Source organism: Rhinatrema bivittatum, chromosome 7, assembly GCF_901001135.1.
Source record: "Rhinatrema bivittatum chromosome 7, aRhiBiv1.1, whole genome shotgun sequence".
Lineage (NCBI taxonomy): Eukaryota > Metazoa > Chordata > Amphibia > Gymnophiona > Rhinatrematidae > Rhinatrema > Rhinatrema bivittatum.
The window spans coordinates 84,022,907-84,043,623 of NC_042621.1; the positions used below are offsets into that span (position 1 = coordinate 84,022,907).

The following is a 20,717-nucleotide window of genomic DNA, read 5'->3' on the forward strand; positions in this document are numbered from 1 at the left end:
AGAGAAAGAAGACAAAGGAAGAGGTTGGATAGAGCTTGGAGTAGAAGAAGGATAGGATCAGTAGAACAGGAAGAAGCCAGCCTCGGCCATGGATCTTTCTATACGTTTTTCAGATGCCCTTTTCAATGTCTCAGTATCAGTGTTTAATGCAGCTGTGGATTGTTGATGTAGTTGTATTTTGCATAATGGAACTGTGTATGTTTTCTTTAGAATTGTGAACTGCTTAAATATTTTTTTAGTATAATAAACGATTTATTGTTCTGGGAGTAACTGTTAGGCTGCTGGCATCAGATGCTATTTGTTTTCAAAACTGCTTCTTTGCTACCAAGGATCTTCTAGTGGAGTCTTTCCCAGACAGCACACTGTATTTGTTCCAGAATGTGATTGTTTTCTTCTAGACTGACATAATATGTCCACCTTCACATGCTGCACCTACGGCTGTAGTGCTTGGAACAATCGAAAGTTCCTGTTTCTCTAGCACAGGCCTTCCCAAACCTGTCCTGGGGACCCTACAGCCAGTCGGATTTTAGGGATATCCACATTGAATATGCAGGAGAGAAATTTACATATAGTGAGTCTCCATGGCAGTCCTTGAGGGCCACAAACCTGTCGAGGTTTTAGGATATTCTAATGAATATGCATGACATAGATTTGCATACAACTGAGGCAGAGTGCATGCAAATCTCTCTCATGCATATTCATTTAGGGATATCCTGAAAACCAGACTGGTTTGTGGCCCTCGAGGACCGGAACTGCCCACCCCTGCTCCATGGTATGCAAATTTCTCATGCATATTCATTATGGATATCCTGAAAACCCGACTGGCTGTGGGGCCCCCAGGACAGGTTTGGGAAGTCCTGTTCTAGCAGCATTTCTTCACTTTCCTCCTTCTCTTCCTCCTCCTGCCTCTTTACAAACACAGGACGCATTTGCTTTTGGAAGGCGTTACCTCCCTTCCCCTTTCCTTCATGCTGTGCTGTCCTGCGTTCTTCCATCCATTGCCTCTGCCTCACATTCTTTTCCTCACTACATCTACAAGTACTCCTTTCATGCTCAGCCACACACATTTGCTTGCCCCTTTGATGCTCCACTCTCTCGACAGCTGCGTCCTCTCAGTCTGTTTTTAAAGACTCCTAGTGGCACAGAAGACTGGACAGAATGCACTCATTCACTCACCCTCTTACCCACAGACCCAGAACAATTGAAAACTGCTAAAGGTGTAGAAGATGGATCACAAGTCATGCAGATGATTGGTTTTTCCTGTCCTGGAACATCAGCTGTTCTTAAACCTTCTTTCCTAGATTCCAGTTACTTTCCTGCTTTTTTCGGCACAGACAACTAGCCTTATGTGCCAAGCTTTCATATGTGTAGTTTTAAAGCAAGGAGTAGGAAGCTTGAGGCAAAAAAAAGACTGAGTATGCTCAGTTTACTGTGTACATACTTTTGAGTAGTATCCATACACTGTTAGCGCTCCGGCGAGTGGTACAAATTTTCAGCTTGGAGAAGAGACGCCTGAGGGGGGATATGATAAAGGTCTTTAAGAATTTGAGAGGTCTTGAACGAGTAGATGTGAACAAGTTATTTACACTTTCGGATAATAGACTAGGGGGCACTCCATGAAGTTAGCAAGTAGCACATTTAAAACTAATTGGAGAAAGTTCTTTTTCACTCAACGCACAATTAAACTCTGGAATTTGTTGCCAGAGGATGTGGTTAGTGTAGTTAGTGTTTGGGTACTTGCCAGGTTCTTGTGACCTGGATTGGCCACTGTTGGAATCAGGATGCTGGGCTTGATGGACCCTTGGTCTGTCCCAGCATGGCAATTTCTTATGTTCTTATGTGATAGCAGTACACTAATTACATGCTATAGATGCTACATTTTAGGAGGTAAATTTTAAAAAATAGTGAATTTCTCTTTAAAAATTGTTTTACTTTACCAGCTAAAAAATGTAATGAATGTATGCTAAAAAAAAATCATAACTTTTAGTGATTAGGCCCATGACTGTGCAATTTACTCAGCCTTAACTAATTGTAGAAGCCCAAGATAGGAATTAAACCCTGCTTCATTGCTTATTCGCACACTAGACTGGTCTGCTCTCTGACATATTTAATTTTGCAAAGCAAATCATTATTTCCTGCAATTATTAACTTTAATTTTCTTTAAACCTCAGGTTCAAAGACCCCTGGATAGATTATTCTGTTCCACTGTAACAGTAGCTGATCAAAAATACAGATCAATCATATGGTAAGTACCATTTAGTATAGCATGTTACATTGTAACCGTGCTTTTGAAGTCTTTTTGTTGCATAGTTGTAAATTAAATTGGCCTAAAATGGTGACATTTTTTTTATTTATTTTTGAATAACTGTGTTTTTATTATTAAATCTATTTAAAAAAAAACAAAAAACCCTCTTCTATAATAGTGGTCTCTGTCTCGCTGAGATTACGCTGAAATTACAGTAATGAAAACATCAAGCCTGTTAACATGATTTGATATTTCCTTCCAAGCAAATTAAATGTTCATATTGTAATTATGAAAAGACGGTAACTTTCAAACTGCTGCGCGGGCACATGTGTGCGTGCGTCGGGCCGCGCCCAGAGACTTTCGTGCGTATATACGCACCAAATTATAACTGGGCACGCATACAGGCATGCAAATGCCCCTTCTACCGTGTAATCGGGGGGCTTTTTTTTTTTAAAGAGGCGCATACGCCGTTCCCAGTTTTACCAGATCATCCCAGTTTGCCCTGTTAAGAGATGGGTCTCCAACATCTCCTGGTTTGATATCCATCCTCCAGTTAGCCCTGACCCTTAAAACCCAGCAGATCTGCCTCTCTTTCTTTATCTTTTTAACTCACGTCATCCATAGCAGAAGTAAAGTTAAGCGGCAGGGGGCCTAGGCGTGCATCGGGTCGCCTAAGTATTTCTGCGCACATCTGGGATTCACGCCCCAAAATCCCCATGCCCCGCCTGTTTCTGAAAACTTTCTAGCTGTGTGTGCAGCGGGAGATACACGCATATCTCGCTGTCGTGCAGGAGCCCAACTTATTCTCTCATCTGCTAATGAATGCACACGACTAAAGTACTTAAAAAAAGCCCATGGAACGGAAACATTATTGCTGGGACCGTTAGACTCGCCGTATTATACTGTAGACAGAGGAACCTCTGGAATGTTATTGTCGGGACGTTAGACTCGCTGTATTATACTAGAGACAGAGGAACCTCTGGAATGTTATTGTCGGGACGTTAGACTCGCCGTATTATACTGTAGACAGAGGAACTTCTGGAATGTTATTGTCGGGACGTTAGACTCGCTGTATTATACTAGAGACAGAGGAACCTCTGGAATGTTATTGTCAGGACCGTTAGACTCGCCGTATTATACTGTAGACAGAGGAACCTCTGGAATGTTATTGTCGGGACGTTAGACTCACTGTGTTATACTGTAGACAGAGGAACTTCTGGAATGTTATTGTCGGGACGTTAGACTCGCTGTATTATACTAGAGACAGAGGAACCTCTGGAATGTTATTGTCGGGACGTTAGACTCACTGTGTTATACTGTAGACAGAGGAACTTCTGGAATGTTATTGTCGGGACGTTAGACTCGCTGTATTATACTATAGACAGAGGAACCTCTGGAATGTTGGTCCAACAATCCAGAGCAGCTTTTGAAACTGTAAGTCATGATATATTACTTATTTGTATATAATTGTGTGGTATAGGGGGATCCGTTCTTAGCTGGTTTGCATCTTTTTTTTTTTAAAGATCAAAATCAGAGTTCAGAGTGGAGATAAGTGTTCCTCATGGAAAGCCTTGATATTTATTTATTTATTTATTTATTTAAGGCTTTTTTTATACCTATATTAGTAGCTGCATCATATCGGTTTACAGCAGAACTAAGATTGGAAATTACATTAATCGGGGATGGGATTACATAGGAGCAAAGGTGTAGCAAGGAAAAAAAAGGTAAGAACAAACGCAATGGGCTTCTTGATATCAGGTGTACTCCAGGGGTCTGTCTTATCATCCACATTATTTAATGTTTATTTATATCCCTTAAGAAAGCTGTTATCTGCTTTAGGTGTTGTTTATTTAATTTATGCAGACAATATTCAGTTTTTTTATTCCTTGTAATGCTCTGGAGAGCCCCCAGTGTCACAATTTCAAATCTGTTTTAAGTCGCTGCTTAAATGGTTAATAGCCAATAGATTGATTTTAAATGTCGAAAAAAAAACAGTGATTCTCTGGGTTGGTAGAAAATTGCCTCAGGAAAATTTGATGCACATAGTCATTGATAATGTTGAAATCCCGAGAATTCATCAATCAAGAAATCTAGGGGGTCATACTTGACTCTGCATTGACTTTAACAGCGAGGTTTAATAAGTTTCTCAGGCCCCCTTTTTAAATTAAAGGTGTTTAGATTATTAAAGGTGTTTAGATTTAGAGCAATCTTAGTCACTTGTAATTAGCCAGCAGTCTTTATGTAGGGTTGCCAAAAGATTTAATGCATGTTCTTCAATTGGTACAAAACACGGCGGTAAGGTTGCTTACTGGCATTGGATTTTGGGAGCACACTACTCTGAAATTAATTCTATTAGAATGGCAGCCTCAGTTTAAGCTTATGGTTTAGCTTTTTTGAAGGAGTTAAACATGTGGATAAAGGTGAACCGGTAGATATAGTATACTTGGATTTTCAGAAGGCGTTTGACAAAGTTCCTCATGAGAGGCTTCTAGGAAAAGTAAAAAGTCATGGGATAGGTGGCGATATCCTTTTGTGGATTATAAACTGGCTAAAAGACAGGAAACAGAGAGTAGGATTAAATGGGCAATTTTCTCAGTGGAAGGGAGTAGACAGTGGAGTGCCTCATGGATTAGTATTGGGCCCCTTACTTTTCAATATATTTATAAATGATCTGGAAAGAAATACGACAAGTGAGATAATCAAATTTGCAGATGACACGAAATTATTCAGAGTAGTTAAATCACAAGCAGATTGTGATAAATTGCAGGAAGACCTTGTGAGACTGGAAAATTGGGCAGCCAAATGGCAGATGAAATTTAATGTGGATAAGTGCAAGGTGATGCATATAGGGAAAAATAACCCATGCTATGGTTACACAATGTTAGGTTCCATATTAGGTGCTACAACCCAAGAAAGAGATCTAGGTGTCATAGTGGATAACACATTGAAATCGTCAGTTCAGTGTGCTGCGGCAGTCAAAAAAGCAAACAGAATGTTGGGAATTATTAGAAAGGGAATGGTGAATAAAACGGAAAATATCATAATGCCTCTGTATGACTCCATGGTGAGACCGCACCTTGGATACTGTGTACAATTCTGGTCGCCGCATCTCAAAAAAGATATAATTGCGATGGAGAAGGTACAGAGAAGGGCGACCAAAATGATAGGGGGAATGGAACAGCTCCCCTATGAGGAAAGACTAAAGAGGTTAGGACTTTTCAGCTTGGAGAAGAGCCGACTGAGGGGGGGATATGATAGAGGTGTTTAAAATCATGAGAGGTCTAGAACGGGTAGATGTGAATCGGTTATTTACTCTTTCAGATAATAGAAAGACTAGGGGGCACTCCATGAAGTTAGCATGTGGCACATTTAAAAGTAATTGGAGAAAGTTCTTTTTTACTCAACGCACATTTAAACTCTGGAATTTGTTGCCAGAGGATGTGGTTAGTGCAGTTAGTATAGCTGTGTTTAAAAAAGGATTGGATAAGTTCTTGGAGGAGAAGTCCATTACCTGGTATTAAGTTCACTTAGAGAATAGCCACTGCCATTAGTAATGGTAACATGGAATAGACTTAGTTTTTGGGTACTTGCCAGGTTCTTATGGCCTGGATTGGCCACTGTTGGAAACAGGATGCTGGGCTTGATGGACCCTTGGTCTGACCCAGTATGGCATTTTCTTATGTTCTTATACATAAATTTCTGCTCTTGGAACTGTCTTGTAGTGTAAAAAATGCATTGCTTAAATTCTTGTCCGAGAGTTGGTATCATTGGGCCACAATTTATTAGTTATTCACGATTTGCGCAAGTATAAACTGCAAGTGACCTGCTCCCGAGCATTTTCTTGTGCAGGCTCCATTATGTCGCATGTGTAACATGCTGCCGACTTTGGAGTGCTGCACCGCGGTCGGCGTCCTGTATCTCATGGCCCCGGGCCCAGCGCTGTCTCCTGCAGCCTGTTGTCTCCCTGCACGGCTCCTGGCATCTTGCTCCTCTGCTGCGTCTGGCTGCTCTGAGTCAGGGCCCGTAGCAATTCACCAGCTTTATAGAGCCAGCGTCCAGGGTTTGCTGTGACGTGGACTGAAGACGTCAGCACTGTTCTAGTATAAAAGGAAGCTCACGCCTCCGGGCAGGTGCCTGAGCAACAGGTTCTTTCTTTATTCCACTGCATCTGGCAGATTGCGACCCGCCCTGTTCCTGACCCTGCTTCCGTCTGTTGCCTGCCCTGATCCTTCTGTATAGGCTCTGCCTGTCTCCACCTTGCCTTTCTGACCATGTCTCTGCCTCACGATTCTGTACTTTGTCTATCCAAGCCTATGACAGAATGCTCTACCCCAAATGCTCAGGCATGTTTTTACAGTTTGTTTTATTTGATTTTATTATTGTGTTTTGTTCACGATTGTATGTTTATAACATGATTATGAATGTTGATGATGTGATCTGTTCTGAACATTAGTATGAAGGTAGTGGAATACAAGACTATTTAAACAAATAGTAAGAAGCCTTGTACAAATTAAAAAAAAAAAGAATGGTGTGCTTATAAAGCTCATGGTACAGGCAGGGACGGTGCAAGTTGATATACATTGAGTCTTAACATTTTTCCTCCCACTCAATGAAAATGAAATAGTAAACATATTAGAAAGCATAAGTGACATAAAATAGAAAATACCACTCCTTGTCCCTTGCATGAGTGTTGCTTTGTTCCTTACCTTGACTGAGCATTTTTTAAGGTGAATTTTAAAAGTCCTACATATGCCAAATCCAGGAGATACCTGCACAAGTGGTGCTGGCACGCACCACGCAGATTTTAAAAGGCACCCATGAGCATTCATATCTCCCGGTACTTCAGAAAAAAGGGGTGTGGGCAGGTCATGGGCTCGTTGGGAGGTCAAGAGATGTGCGCGTAAGTACTTGTGTGCACAGGCGCACTCTGGGGTAGGTCCCCTGTGCTTAACACTACTACTGCTATGGATGGCGTGTAAGTACAAAAACAAAAGAGTCTAGGCTAGTCAGTGGGGTTTTAATGGTTGGAGCTAACTGGGAAAGGGAGGCTAATAAATTAGGGGGCTTGGGAGTGCTATCCCTAAACTGGGTGAACTGGGAATGAACTGGGGAAACACGGTGTGGCATCAGCACACGTCTCTTACAGAATTCCCCTCACACGCACGGCCATATAAAATTGCTCACGCATATACGCACATTCAGCCTGTTTATAATATGAGCCTGTGTATGTGCGTATTTTAGAAAATATCCGCGTCTCTGGACACGAATTGGCATATGTGCAGCCATGTGCGCCCGCGCGGCTATTATGATTATTACTCTTCCTTCCTAGAGAGAGGATTCATGAAAGAGTACATGGATATGTGTTTTATTAAATGACTGGATCTGATGTTTCTGTCATATGTTTTTGCTTTTTACGTGATATTCTACTTTTATATTTATAAAATGCAGTAAATATAAAAAAAAAGTTAAAATACGTTACTAAGGATTTTTAACTGTTGGTAAGTGCTTGAAACGAGTGAGTTAAAATGTTAAGTTCACTCATGCGTAACAGCTGGTGCAGACTACTTAGAAATCCATTGTCAGGTGCACTCTAAGGCATTATTTATCAATAAGAGCACAACTAGTGTGTATGCGGGATATCATGTTAATCTTGAGCCCACCAAAAAAAAATCAGTTCAAGTTTCTTCACTGGTAAGAGAAAGAGAGAGAGCCTGCATATGTGTGTAAGGGAGTGCGAGGCCTGCATCTTTGTGTGAAAGTCTGCATTTGTATATATGAGAAAGCTAGCCTGTGTGTGTGTGTGTGTGAGAGAGAGAGAGAGAGAGCTTGCATGTGTAAGAGAGAAAGCGATGCATGTATATGTGTGAAAGCCTGCATGTGTGAGAGAAGGCGAGCTTGCATTATATGTGTGTGAAAGCCTGCATGTATGAGAGAAAGAGAGCTTGCATATGAGTGTGAAAGCCTGCATGTGTGAGAGAAAGTGAGCTTGCATATATGTGTGAAAGCCTGCATGTATATGAGAAAGCGAGCTTGCATATATTTGCGTGAAAGCCTGCATGTGTATGAGACAGTGTGTGTGAGAGCATGTGTGTAAGGGAGAGAGTGGGAATGTGTGTGTGCGTGTGTGTGTGTGTGTGAGAGATTATGAGGGAGTGCATGAAAGAATGAATATGTGTAAGTGTCTGTGAGAGAGAATGAAGTGTGTGCGGCTCCCCCCAAGCCACAAAAATATAAGGGTGACTGGAAATCAAGAGTTTCCAGGTAAGTTTCCAGGTATGGACAGCAGGGGCTTTTTTATCCTTATTAGTTTAAATTATTTGGTGTTATTTGATATATGTGCTGTTTTGAAATATTTTATTGGTGCTTAGAAAATTTTTTTTAAAATGTATATGATTTTAATTAATAGAAGTTATTCTATTAGTTTTAAAATATTCTTTTATTAGTATGGTTTTACTATTGTAATTGATGCTTTATGTTTCTTGATTTTATTTGTTTTATGAGGAATGATGGTTCTGTTTTCCCGCTGTTACACACAGAGTTTGGCTTCTTGGGGTTTCCATTTCAGTTTTTGTCTAATTTGTGATCCTTTATTCTGTATTTATTTATTTATTTATACAATTTTCTATGCCAATGTTTGGAACCAGGACCTTCACATTGGTTTACATCTTATACAAAACACACACAGGAATAAATAATTTAAACACACTTTACAGTACAAAATAATCTATTATAAAAAAACACTATCAGTAGTATTGTTGGCTATCTTCAATTTAAGATAAGAAAAAAAACTAACTTAACTAAAATGAATTAAAAATTCAGTAAAAACACACAAATAATTGTATTGTCATGATACAATTATTAATAACATACTGAAAATCTGTTGGTGAGGATGTCTCTCTGCTCTGTGTGTGTGACCAAGATGAGGGATTCTGTTAGCGTGTAGTGTCTGTAGGGATCTATAGCAATCGGGTTTGTTTCGTTTCCCCGGTAAGTGGTGTATTGATTATCTGGGACCCAGTGTAATATTTACGCCATTTCATCCCTTGCCTCGGACAGCAGTTTGCCTTGAGCCATCCCTCTGTTCACTGCCGCAAATTGTTATCTTTATTCTTCAGGGACAAATCAAAGAAGTTGGCAGAACAGTCTGCAGCCATCGTGTGCCTGAGGACCCTGGGCGTTCCAGAGGGCAAGCTGAGCGAGGGAGGGAGCAGCCTGGTGCACAAACGCAAGTGGCAGGACAAGGAAGTCCCAAACCTTGCAGAAAACGGTGACGGCCTGTCTGCAGAGACTTCCCACAAAAAGCTTCATTTTAGCCCGGGTGTTCCAGATACTGACACTTCCAAGGCATCGTGACCACAAAGAGCAAGACTTTCTGTGATGTGTGCTGCAAGTTCTCGCTTTTTCTAAACCTGCTGGGGGAATTCCAGCCTGCATTTGCCAGAGACAGTAAAAGCTCTATTGGATGCGAGTGTTTATAAGAAAAGTTTACCTTATTAGTTAATTGCCTTGGTGCTCTGCAATGTGCCTGATATATCCAAAGCACCTGTTTTGACAGCGCTGGAGGTTTTTTTCTTATTTTTAAAGAAGATGAATAATTTATTAATGTAGTATTCCATAAAAGTGTTATTTTTCTTCTCAGATTAATTTTATTACACACTTACAGGGACAATTTTCAAATGTCTGTGGTTAGTTGCACAGTACGAAATGTCCTAAGGTAAAAGTACCTGCAAAATGTAACTGCATTTTAATTTACCTTAAAAATGTATCTCCTGCTCATTCCAGAGTTCGTGGCAAGTTACAAAACATACATAAAATCATGTTAAAAACAGAATTGCACCTGCTTGTTCTGTGGGTATTTTTGCATGCGTAGTTTTGAAAATCCCAAACCAGGCAGACTGTTGGGTTTCCGCCAACAGTCAAAGTAAGCACGTTTTGCAGCAGCACAATACTTTTACCCTCACAGCGTGGGAGCATTTTCTGGAACCTTATACCCACATACGTGAACTTTAAAATGTGCCCTCTGTTTGGTTATTAGTGTCAGGCTGAATTTTCCCGGTCATGTGGTGCATATGAATTTTTTCTTTTCCATGCCATAAAAGTACACTATTTCAAGACAGAATAGAGAATCCGATCACCAAACATTCAAACCACCATCAACTATGTTTGACTTACTGGAGCAATACGAATGCAACTAGTTTGTTACTGCAGAGACAGGCTTCCAAAAGCAGGTCTCAGTCTTTGTGTGCATTTCCCATTACAGCAATAATGCCTCCTACTAGCATCAATAGTGAATTCTACAGTGTGAGACAGTTTTCTCTAAAATTATGCTGATAAAAAGAATATTTAACCCGACACAGAGTCCACAGTTATAGGATGTCACATTTAAAAATAATGCAAAAAAGCAGACATTCACTATATTTTCAATATTTACCACAACTCATATAAATTAATATATTGAAATAGGACCTTTATAGCAAAATGTAGAGGCTCATCTGTGCATTGTTATTTAACCTGGCATGGAGAAAATGACTTCTCTCAATCCTCCTGGCTACTATTTAAGTGCTTCTGAAGCAGCATTTAGCAGTTAGTCAAGGCTATGAGAACCATTTTCTGGGCATCCAGTTAATTAATGTGTAACTGTGGTTATTATTTTGCTTTATTTTATGGGATCATTTTAGGAAAAACGTGGTCATAGCAGTTCTGTCACAATGCACTGAGATTAGTTCCCCCACTCAAAATTAGGAGGAGGAATTTTTGCTTTAAGGGAACATATCAAGAATTTATCATAACTCCAGAATTAATGGTAACTATTCTTTTCTTTAAATAAATGTCTGAATTTTTAATTAAGCAATTCAGGCACTGCATAGACCATTGCTGGGACCAGAGACATGTTTATGTATCCCTCATATTTAAAACTGTGCATATTGTATAACTGCAGACAGTACTTCAGAATGTAAGTAAGTTAATTTTTTATGAGGTTTTCTCAATATTCAGAATATTAGAAAATAAAAGCCTATCTATTAATTATAAGAACTTATCTGGTGGTGCTACTTCAATAACAAAACTAGTGGGCCTGATGTTGAAGGTGTGCTTAGCTCTAGATAGCTGGATAAATAGGACATATCCAGCTGAGGGGCTGATGTCACAGGCTGTCCTGAAAGGGAAAGGGAGCTCAAGGCAGGTCAGACACGGGTGCCGGCAGTCAGGTTTGGAAAATGAATGCTGAATTTATCAGCGTCCATTTTCCAAACCCGTGGATATGTGCCAGTTAGATAAATTCAGCGTCGGTTTTCTTAACCGGCAGACAACCACCAACAGCAGACCTCTTGTGCGCACGCTGTTAAGGAGGCGCTAGGGGCATGCAGTTGCCTCTAGTGCCTCCTTGACAATGCAAGCCCTAATTTAAATATAACAGGAGAAGTGCCTGGGGATGCGTTTGGAAAGCGGGCGCTGAATACTCAGCTCCTGCTTTCAGCGCACTTTTTTTGCATCGGCCCCTAAGTAAATAACTGGATAGTCGATGGGCAGGGAATGGGGCTACTTATCCGCTTATCTTAACTGGATAAGTGCCTATATTTGGCCTTATCCGGTTAAGATAACTGAATAAGGTAGATCTGCTATTGAGCAGGGCTAAAGTTATCCGGATATAACTTAACCGGTTATTTTCAGCAGCATAGCCATGCAGCTGAATATTCTTTCTAAGTTATCCGAGTAAGTAATATCCGGATAACTGGATATCTTTGAATATTGGACTCTGTATTTCTTTGTTCTTAGACCATTATCTAATGTGCTTACATATTTTTACATTGGCTCTTATGTCCTTTGGATTTCATTGATGTTGGATTGTTTTGTTTTGGCCATAAGAGATTTATATATTTTTCACTGAAAAAAACGGTAATTAAGTTTCGTTATATGACCGATACCTGTTCTGCATATTAGATTCTTGGATAACATTCCTTAGAATTCATAAGATTGGTTATTTGAAATTGGATAGAAATTATAATCCTAGATTAGACAATGTTACCAGCAACAGTTGTACTAATCAGCAACAGAGTACTCATAGCATCTTAATGACAATATTCTCCTTATTTATAACATCATATCTGGCGATCTCATTAGCCAAGCAAACAAGGCTACCAAAAGCAATTCTTAATATTTAGCAATCAATTAGATGTTATATAGATGGTGCTAAGCTTTCGCTGTGAACATATATGAACTTGTATGCACGAAAGTATAATATCCACCTGTACCAACTCATTTTTAAGGTGTTTTTAAGTGCAAACCTTAAGTTAATATCTTCTAAATCATAATTCTTGCAATAATTATCTTATTTCAATGAAATAGTCTCTCTGAAAGATGGTATTTGAAACATGGGAATCAAGAAAGACATGATATCGGATGTAACTATCAAATGTAGCTCAATGGAAACATGTCCCAGAGGTCCAGACACTCGCATTTTAGCAACAATCCGTTGCCTGCTTCGGGAAATATTCAGAACAGTTTCTCAGACATAATGTTCTATACAGCACTCCTGCTGGGCCCGCAAAGCCTTCTCATAGGGATTGCAATGGATACCATCCTTCAGAGGGGCTGATATTCTACAATAATAAGATAAGTGTTGCCTAATTGTGGCTTAGAAGATATTGACTTTGTTTAAATTTTGCATGTCAAAAATACCCTAATATATTTCTTGGTTTAGGTAGATGATTATATATATGTTCACACCGAAAGTGTAAGAACATAAGAACATGCCATACTGGGTCAGACCAAGGGTTCATCAAGCCCAGCATCCTGTTTCCAACAGTGGCCAATCCAGGCCATAAGAACCTGGCAAGTACCCAAACACTAAGTCTATTCCATGTTACCATTGCTAATGGCAGTGGCTATTCTCTAAGTGAACTTAATAGCAGGTAATGGACTTCTCCTCCAAGAACTTATCCAATCCTTTTTTAAACACAGCTATACTAACTGCACTAACCACATCCTCTGGCAACAAATTCCAGAGTTTAATTGTGCATTGAGTAAAAAAGAACTTTCTCCAATTAGTTTTATATGTGCCACACGCTAACTTCATAGAGTGCCCCCTAGTCTTTCTACTATCCGAAAGAGTAAATAACCGATTCACATCTACCCGTTCTAGACCTCTCATGATTTTAAACACCTCTATCATATCCCCCCTCAGCTGTCTCTTCTCCAAGCTGAAAAGTCCTAACCTCTTTAGTCTTTCCTCATAGGGGAGCTGTTCCATTCCCTTTATCATTTTGGTAGCCCTTCTCTGTACCTTCTCCATTGCAACTATATCTTTTTTGAGATGTGGCGAACAGAATTGTACACAATATTCAAGGTGCGGTCTCACCATGGAGCGATACAGAGGCATTATGACATTTTCCGTTTTATTCATCATTCCCTTTCTAATAATTCCCAACATTCTGTTTGCTTTTTTGACTGCCGCAGCACACTGAACTGACGATTTCAATGTGTTATCCACTATGACGCCTAGATCTCTTTCTTGGGTTGTAGCACCTAATATGGAACCTAACATTGTGTAATTATAGCATGGGTTATTTTTCCCTATATGCATCACCTTGCACTTATCCATATTAAATTTCATCTGCCATTTCGATGCCCAATTTTCCAGTCTTACAAGGTCCTCCTGCAATTTATCACAAATCAAAATGAACAAAGCAATATTAAATAAGAAATATGTCACAAGTCTACATATTAAATGGGGAAAAAAAAGAAAAATAGTAAGAATAAATCCAAGCAAACCCACCAAAAACTCACATTAATTTGCCTTAGATTTATCCAACAAAAAGGTCTCAAAATAAAGGCGATCTACAATAATAGACTTGTTCTTCTGAAAAATCACCTCACATTTGCAGGGAAATCTCAGGAAGAAGGAAGCACCTAAATCAACCACCTGCTGTTATAAGGAAAGAAATTGCTTCCTTCCTTCCTGTGTCTCCCTACAAATGTCAGGAAAAATCTAAACTTTTTGACCACAAAACAAAGTATTTTTATATCTGAAATACTGGTGGAATGCAAGATCTCTATATGAGTCGAGAACAAAAGATACAGGGGTAGATTTTTAAAGTTATGCACCGGCGTAGATTTGTTCGCCCAACCCGGTGCGAACAAATCTATGCTCAATTTTATAACATGCACGCGCTGCCTCGGAGGGAACTTTTTTTCCGGCCCCCCCACTTTCCCCTACCTAACCCAGCCCTAACTAAATCCCCCCCCCACAACTTTGTTCAGAAAGTTACACCTGCCCAAGGAAGGCGTAACTTACACGTGCCGGCCGGCTGCCAGCGTGCCATTCCCCGGCCCGGTGGCTGGTTCGGAGGCCTCGGCCACGCCCCCGGAACGCTCCCGGGCCAGCGCCATGGCCCCGCCGCCAAATGCCGTGCTGCCCCCGACGCGCCCCCCCCCCCCCCAAGCAAAGCCTCGGGACTTACGCGCGTCCCGGGGCTTTGCGCGTGCCGGCGCGCCTATGCAACATAGGCGCACCAGCACGCACGTCCCCTGTGCTCATAAATCTGGCGCACAGGGCTTTTAAAATCTGCCCCACAATGAATATAGCACAAGAAGTAATATTCTCCTGAGATGTCTGAAGAAAATAGGACATATCAGAGCTATCCAAAATCTAGGAAAGATGATAAGACCCTACAAAGACTATTGCCTGTTCATGTAATGGGAAGTGAGAAGCTGTGCCGTATAGATAACTTCAATTCCTGGCTCAAAACCTGGTGTCCAGACAGTGGTTTTGGATATATTGGAGGCTGGGGTCGTGTATGGAGCAGTAAAAGGTTATATGGTAAGGATGGACTACAGTTGTCTGTAGCAGGAAGGAGGATGCTGGGTGAGAAATTCAGATCATATATTACCAGACATTTAAAGTAAAGAATGAGGGCGGCAGGAGATGGTGAATGAAACTGACTTGTTACCTGGAGCTCCTTTATATCTTGGCAGGTACTCATAGGTTCAAGATAGGGGGCCTATTGATCAAGGGTTCTTATGGATTGAGTAATTATTTGTATGGGATCTAATCCTGGGAGGGGTGGAGGGGTTGTTCAGTGGGGAGAATAGGGAGGTGGGTATGGGGGTAACTAAAATGTTGTTGAAGCTAAGAATATGTGGTTGACACTGTGGTTTGCTATCTTGAGAGAAGAGGGGGATGTTCACTGGCATTGCATGTAGGTTATTTGGAGGGATATCTGAGTTATCTAAGCTCTGGAGCATTCGTTGTGTTTAGTTCATGAACACTCTTCCTTTTTTGTGCATTACGAGCTGATTTGCTGCTGTTGTATTCTGTATATGCTATTGTTGTCAATAAACAGTAAATTTATAAAAAAAAAATCTTATGTGCAGATTTCAAGGTAACTTCCGGGAACGCCCATGTCCACCCGTTCCCCGCCCCTTTTAACTTTTTTATTTGTGTGCGTACTAGGAGATACTTGTGTGCTTTTTTAAATCCGTGCAGCGCACTCTGGCCTGAGAAGCGCATATCTCTCGGCTTTGGCATGCATAGGGCTTTTAAAATCAAACTTTACGGCAGGAACTGTTTATGTTTACATCTCTAATAAAACCACTTTTATGCATATTCCCATGTCTGTGTTCTGCAGGGGCCCTCAAGCTGACAATATGCCTAAATCTGACCTGGAAATATTGCACACTTCTGTGCATGATCTGCAGTATAGAGTAGTCCCCTAGTGATAAGGGCAGCAAGATGAAAACTAGAGAAGCCTGGGTTCAAATCCCACTTCTCCCATTGATGTGACCTTGAGCAATTCATTTCACCCTCTGATACCTCTAGATACAAATTCAGGGCCTTGTTTATTGTTACTCTATGTTTTGTGTGATATGTTTTTACTATTATGTATGTTATTTTGTAAACTGTATTGGGCAAATCTGAAGACTGCAGTATATAAGATTTTTTAAATAAAAACACATAAAGCTTTTCCCCCATTCTATGTCTAAGGGAAAAGAACTTTGTAAATAAGGCCCTTAGATTGTAAGCCACCTGGGGCAGGGAAATAACTACACTACCTGAATTGTAATTCACTTTGACGTGCCTGATCAATCATAAAAGACAGAAATTAGAACATATATATGTGTGTGTGTATATGATTATATCTGACATTAATGCAGCCAAGCAGAGATAGATAACGTGATGGCAAAAGCCAGAAGGAGGCTTGGGTGCATAGGGAGAGAAATAGTGTAGGGGATAGGAAGAGAATTCTTATGTTTTTAAAACTGCATGTAATGAGAGATTCAGTTTGGATACAAAATGCTGAAGATTAGTTGAAGTATTGATAAGAATATGAACAGGCTAAGAGCTGCTGATTTCAGTGGAAATGCTGACAGCCGATCATAGCATGCATATATATATATATATATACATACACACATATACACACACACATATATATACAGACATATACACACATACATATATACAAACACACACATATACACACACACACACATATATACACATACACACACATATATACATACACACATACACACACACATATATACACACACACATATATACACATACACACACACATATACACATACACACCTGTGTGTTAATAACAGACATGGCTCTATATACATAGAAATAATCTTCATAAAGAATAGTCAATAAAAATTAGTCATATTCTAGAAAACAAAATAAAAGAGAACAAGAGGCAATAAAATTACAGCAAGATAAAAGCACAGAAAAAATTAATTATATCAACTAAAACAGTGAAATGTGCTTGACAAACACTCATACATTAATAAAAAAAATTGATTTTTCACTGTAATAAAAAATTCTATAAGATCATATCTTATTTAAATCTAGATTAACATATTCATAAGTGTGCTTTCTACACGGAGGTTCATCGCAGACTTAAATGTAAAAAATATTATTAGTGTAAAAATTAATATTGGTGGTAATGAAAAAAATTAAATATGAGGAAGTGATGAAAATATTATAAAACATGATTACCTCACAAAGAGGCAGTTAATGAGCCTTCATGTTTACACTGTCCAATTGACTGCGCAAGTGGTGTATATTCATCCAACCATATATATATTTTTATATATATATATATATATACACACACACACACCTATGTGTTAATAACAGACATGGCTCTATATGGTCAGCATCATTTACCCTGACTATTTATACGAGACATTTTTATGAGGATTTGAATATCCAAGATCCAAACAAGTGCTCTTAAAGCATTCAAAAAGAGTATAAAAGGCCCCTGTGAAGCTGTATAATCTGAGACACCCCCTGCATTTTCAGTACTGTGTTCAGAGCAGGTTAAAGAAATTCTAGCTTGGCCAGCTAGCATAAATCTCAGTAGGTATTAATTCAGAATTGAGAATATGGAAATATAAAATCATACCTCACTTTACTACCCTTAACAGAAAGCATGTGGGTAACCTGCATGGAGCAGCAGGTACTACCCTAGAAAAATACATAAATAACGCTGGGGAAACTGATGGACTTCTTAGGTCTTTTTCTGCCAGCATTTACTATGTTTGCCCTTAATGATCCCAAAATATTATAATGAGATAATATTATAATGAAATATACAAATGTTGGTTACATTGTTTCACTTAGCTTATTAGATATGAAATATTAATTGAACTTGTTGTAATTTGGAATATTTATTGAACTAAATTGTTTCATTTGTTCCATTGATAATACTTTGTGATGAAGGCCACCCTCTAATGTTCAAAGAAAATATAGCAAGCAAATTCAAACCATTTTATTAAAAATATTTTACATCCCGATGATAAATGCTAATTTATTACAAATTAAACTTTGACACTAGCAGGAAAAAAGCAGATGTTATTGTCTCTGTATAAGTCTAGAGGATGTGAATGAAGAGTGGGTGGCTCACGGGACCAGTGGCTACTACTGGTGATAATACCCTTATTCAATAAACATACACATGGTTAATGCGACTCCAACATTGCTCTAAGCTTCAGCAGCAATGAGGAAATGTGGAAAAAAGGATTTGCATTCACAAAAAAGCGGGGAGTAGCTTGTTTGTTATGGCGGTTACTACCCCAAACCAAATAAGCCTGATACTTCACTTTCAATGCATTTCCAGCATAGCTCTCTGCTTCAACAGCAGGGGAGAAAGTCTGACACTTCACACACATCCAGCATAGCTCTCTGTTTCAACGGCAGAAGAGCAAGACTGATACTTCACTTTCAATGCATAGCCAGCATGGCTCTCTGCTTCAACGGCAGAGGGGAATGAATTTATTTATTTATTTAACATTTTTTTCTATACCGATCTTCAAGGTTGAATACCATATCAGGTCGGTTTACATCGAACAGGGGGTAGATAACTATAACATAAGGAACAACTTTTTATAATCAGAGGAAGCAAAAGTTACATATAACAAGGACCGTAAAACTTGGAAGCTGATTCAGCTGGAAGAAGAAAGGCCTTAAGAGAGTATTAAATTAAATACAGTGAGTCATGTCCGAATCTGGTCTAGTGCCAGTTAAATTATTAGGGGAGATATATAGCAAATGAAGTGATTAGTGGAGGAGCGAGGTTCCATATTCATGAGCAGACATCGGCGAGGACGACCGCAGCTCCCCTGCCTCCAGCTGCCCACGAAGATGGACGCCTGCACAGGCGAAAGCGGCCCCTGTTCGTGCAATTGGGCCGCTCAAGGCGTGACGTCACGACGTTTGGCGTCACGGCATGTGACGTCACGTCTTGAGCGGCCCAATTGCACGCACAGGGGCCGCTTTCGCCCGTGCGATGCGTCTATCTTCGCGGGCAGCTGGAGGCAGGGGAGCCGCGGTCGTCCTCGCCGATGTCAGTCTCCAGAGGGGGGCTGCAAAAAAAAGTAAGTCGCTTCGTCGCTTTACACTGCCAGTCCTCTCTCCCCTCCTCCCGGAGCAAGGCTGCTTTTCGCACCTTGCTTCGGGAGGAGGGGAGAGGGGACTGGCAATTCCGAGCGTAGGATTGCCCGTCCTCTCTCCCCTCTCTCTTGCTACTTTTTTTTTTTTTTTCCGCTTTTGTTGCTTGCTTCGGGAGAAGGGGAGAGAGGGCTGACAATCCCGAGCGTCGGAGAACTGTCCACCTCCTGGTACCTGTCATTTCAAATGTCATTTGAAATGACAGGTACCAGCGTGTCCGTGAAGCATTAGGCCCGCGCACCCAGGTTACTGTATAGGCGCTATATAGCGCTCTATGCAGTAAAATGGGTTGCGCGGGCCTAACACTTCACGGATGCTTCTTACACGCAGCTTGCATTTGCAAGCTATTTACATACAGGATCGAGCGGTAGGTGAGCTGGACTGTGCGTGCGGCAACCGCGGGTGCGCCGGGCACTAACGCAGCTCTTCCTACCAATCGTTACTGGATTGACCTGTAATTAAGCTAGATATTTCACTTAGATGCAGTTCCAACACTGCTCTCTACATTAATGGCGGGGGTGAAAGGGAAACAGAATAAAAAAGGTTACTAAGAGCCAAGAGAAACAGATAAGTATGTGTGAGAAAAAAAAAAGTCCGAAAGCTTGCTGGGCAGACTGGATGGGCCGTTTGGTCTTCTTCTGCCGTCATTTCTATGTTTCTATAAGTCTCTGGTGATACTTCATTTGGAATACCGAATACAGTCAGTCCAGAGGGCAGCTTCCGTCTTTCAGCATTTCAAAGCAGATTACATACAGATACTGTAGATGTCTTCATCATAAAGTATATGGGGACACACTTAAAGATTTAAACATATTTACTTTGGAAGGAAGGAGAGTAAATATGATGGAGATATTTAAAGACCTCCAAAGAACGAAAGCAAAGAAAATCTGCCTTTTTCAATAGAAAGGAGGCTCTGGATCCAGGGGTCATGGGATGAGGGTGAAAAGATGTAAACTCAGCAGTAATCAAAGTAAATATTTCTTGGCAGAAAAAGTGATGGACCTATGAAAGGGCCTCCCAATGGAGGTAATGGGCAGTGCAGTAAGCACAAGGGATCTCTGGGAGAAGAAGGGACCAGAAAGCTGAACAGGAGTTGCAGATGTGCAAACTGGATGGATCACGTGGTGCTTATCTGTCATCATGTTCAGTTTCTATATTTAATTTAAGTCTTTGATGTATATAATGTTAAAACGTAGAGTCTGTCCTTTTCTCATCTTCCTTGGTACGGTTGTCCTAAAACTCCCTCCCACCTTTCTCATCCACTAAGTTCCCCATACTCCCCTTATGAAGAGCTTTTGTCCCCCTTTCATGTAGTTTAAGTGAAACTGTTTTAATTTTCAGCATGCACATACTAGGGATGTGCATAACAAAAAATTCCCTTTCAGTTTTGGAATTAATTTTGTGGGTTCCAAAATTGTTTGTTTAGTTTTCAAATGAAAACAAACCATTTTTCACTTTAATTCATTTTTCTTTAACATTTAAGTCACTGGGGGAAGCACTGCAGCCTATATTGGGCTC

The 20,717-nt window shown here is 40.2% G+C and overlaps 1 protein-coding gene across 3 annotated transcripts in view; it reads left to right on the forward strand.

Annotated features, from left to right (window-relative positions):
- The window catches only part of DUS2 (dihydrouridine synthase 2), a 135,189-nt gene extending 125,113 nt beyond the window's left edge, over positions 1-10,076 (forward strand). For all 3 annotated transcript variants that reach the window (XM_029608582.1, XM_029608584.1, XM_029608583.1), the window contains exons 16-17: positions 2,172-2,245; positions 9,361-10,076. In XM_029608582.1, coding sequence (XP_029464442.1) covers positions 2,172-2,245; positions 9,361-9,598 — 312 coding nt within the window. In that variant the 3' untranslated portion in view covers positions 9,599-10,076. The remainder of the gene's footprint in view (positions 1-2,171; positions 2,246-9,360) is intronic.
- Positions 10,077-20,717: the final 10,641 nt, after the last annotated feature.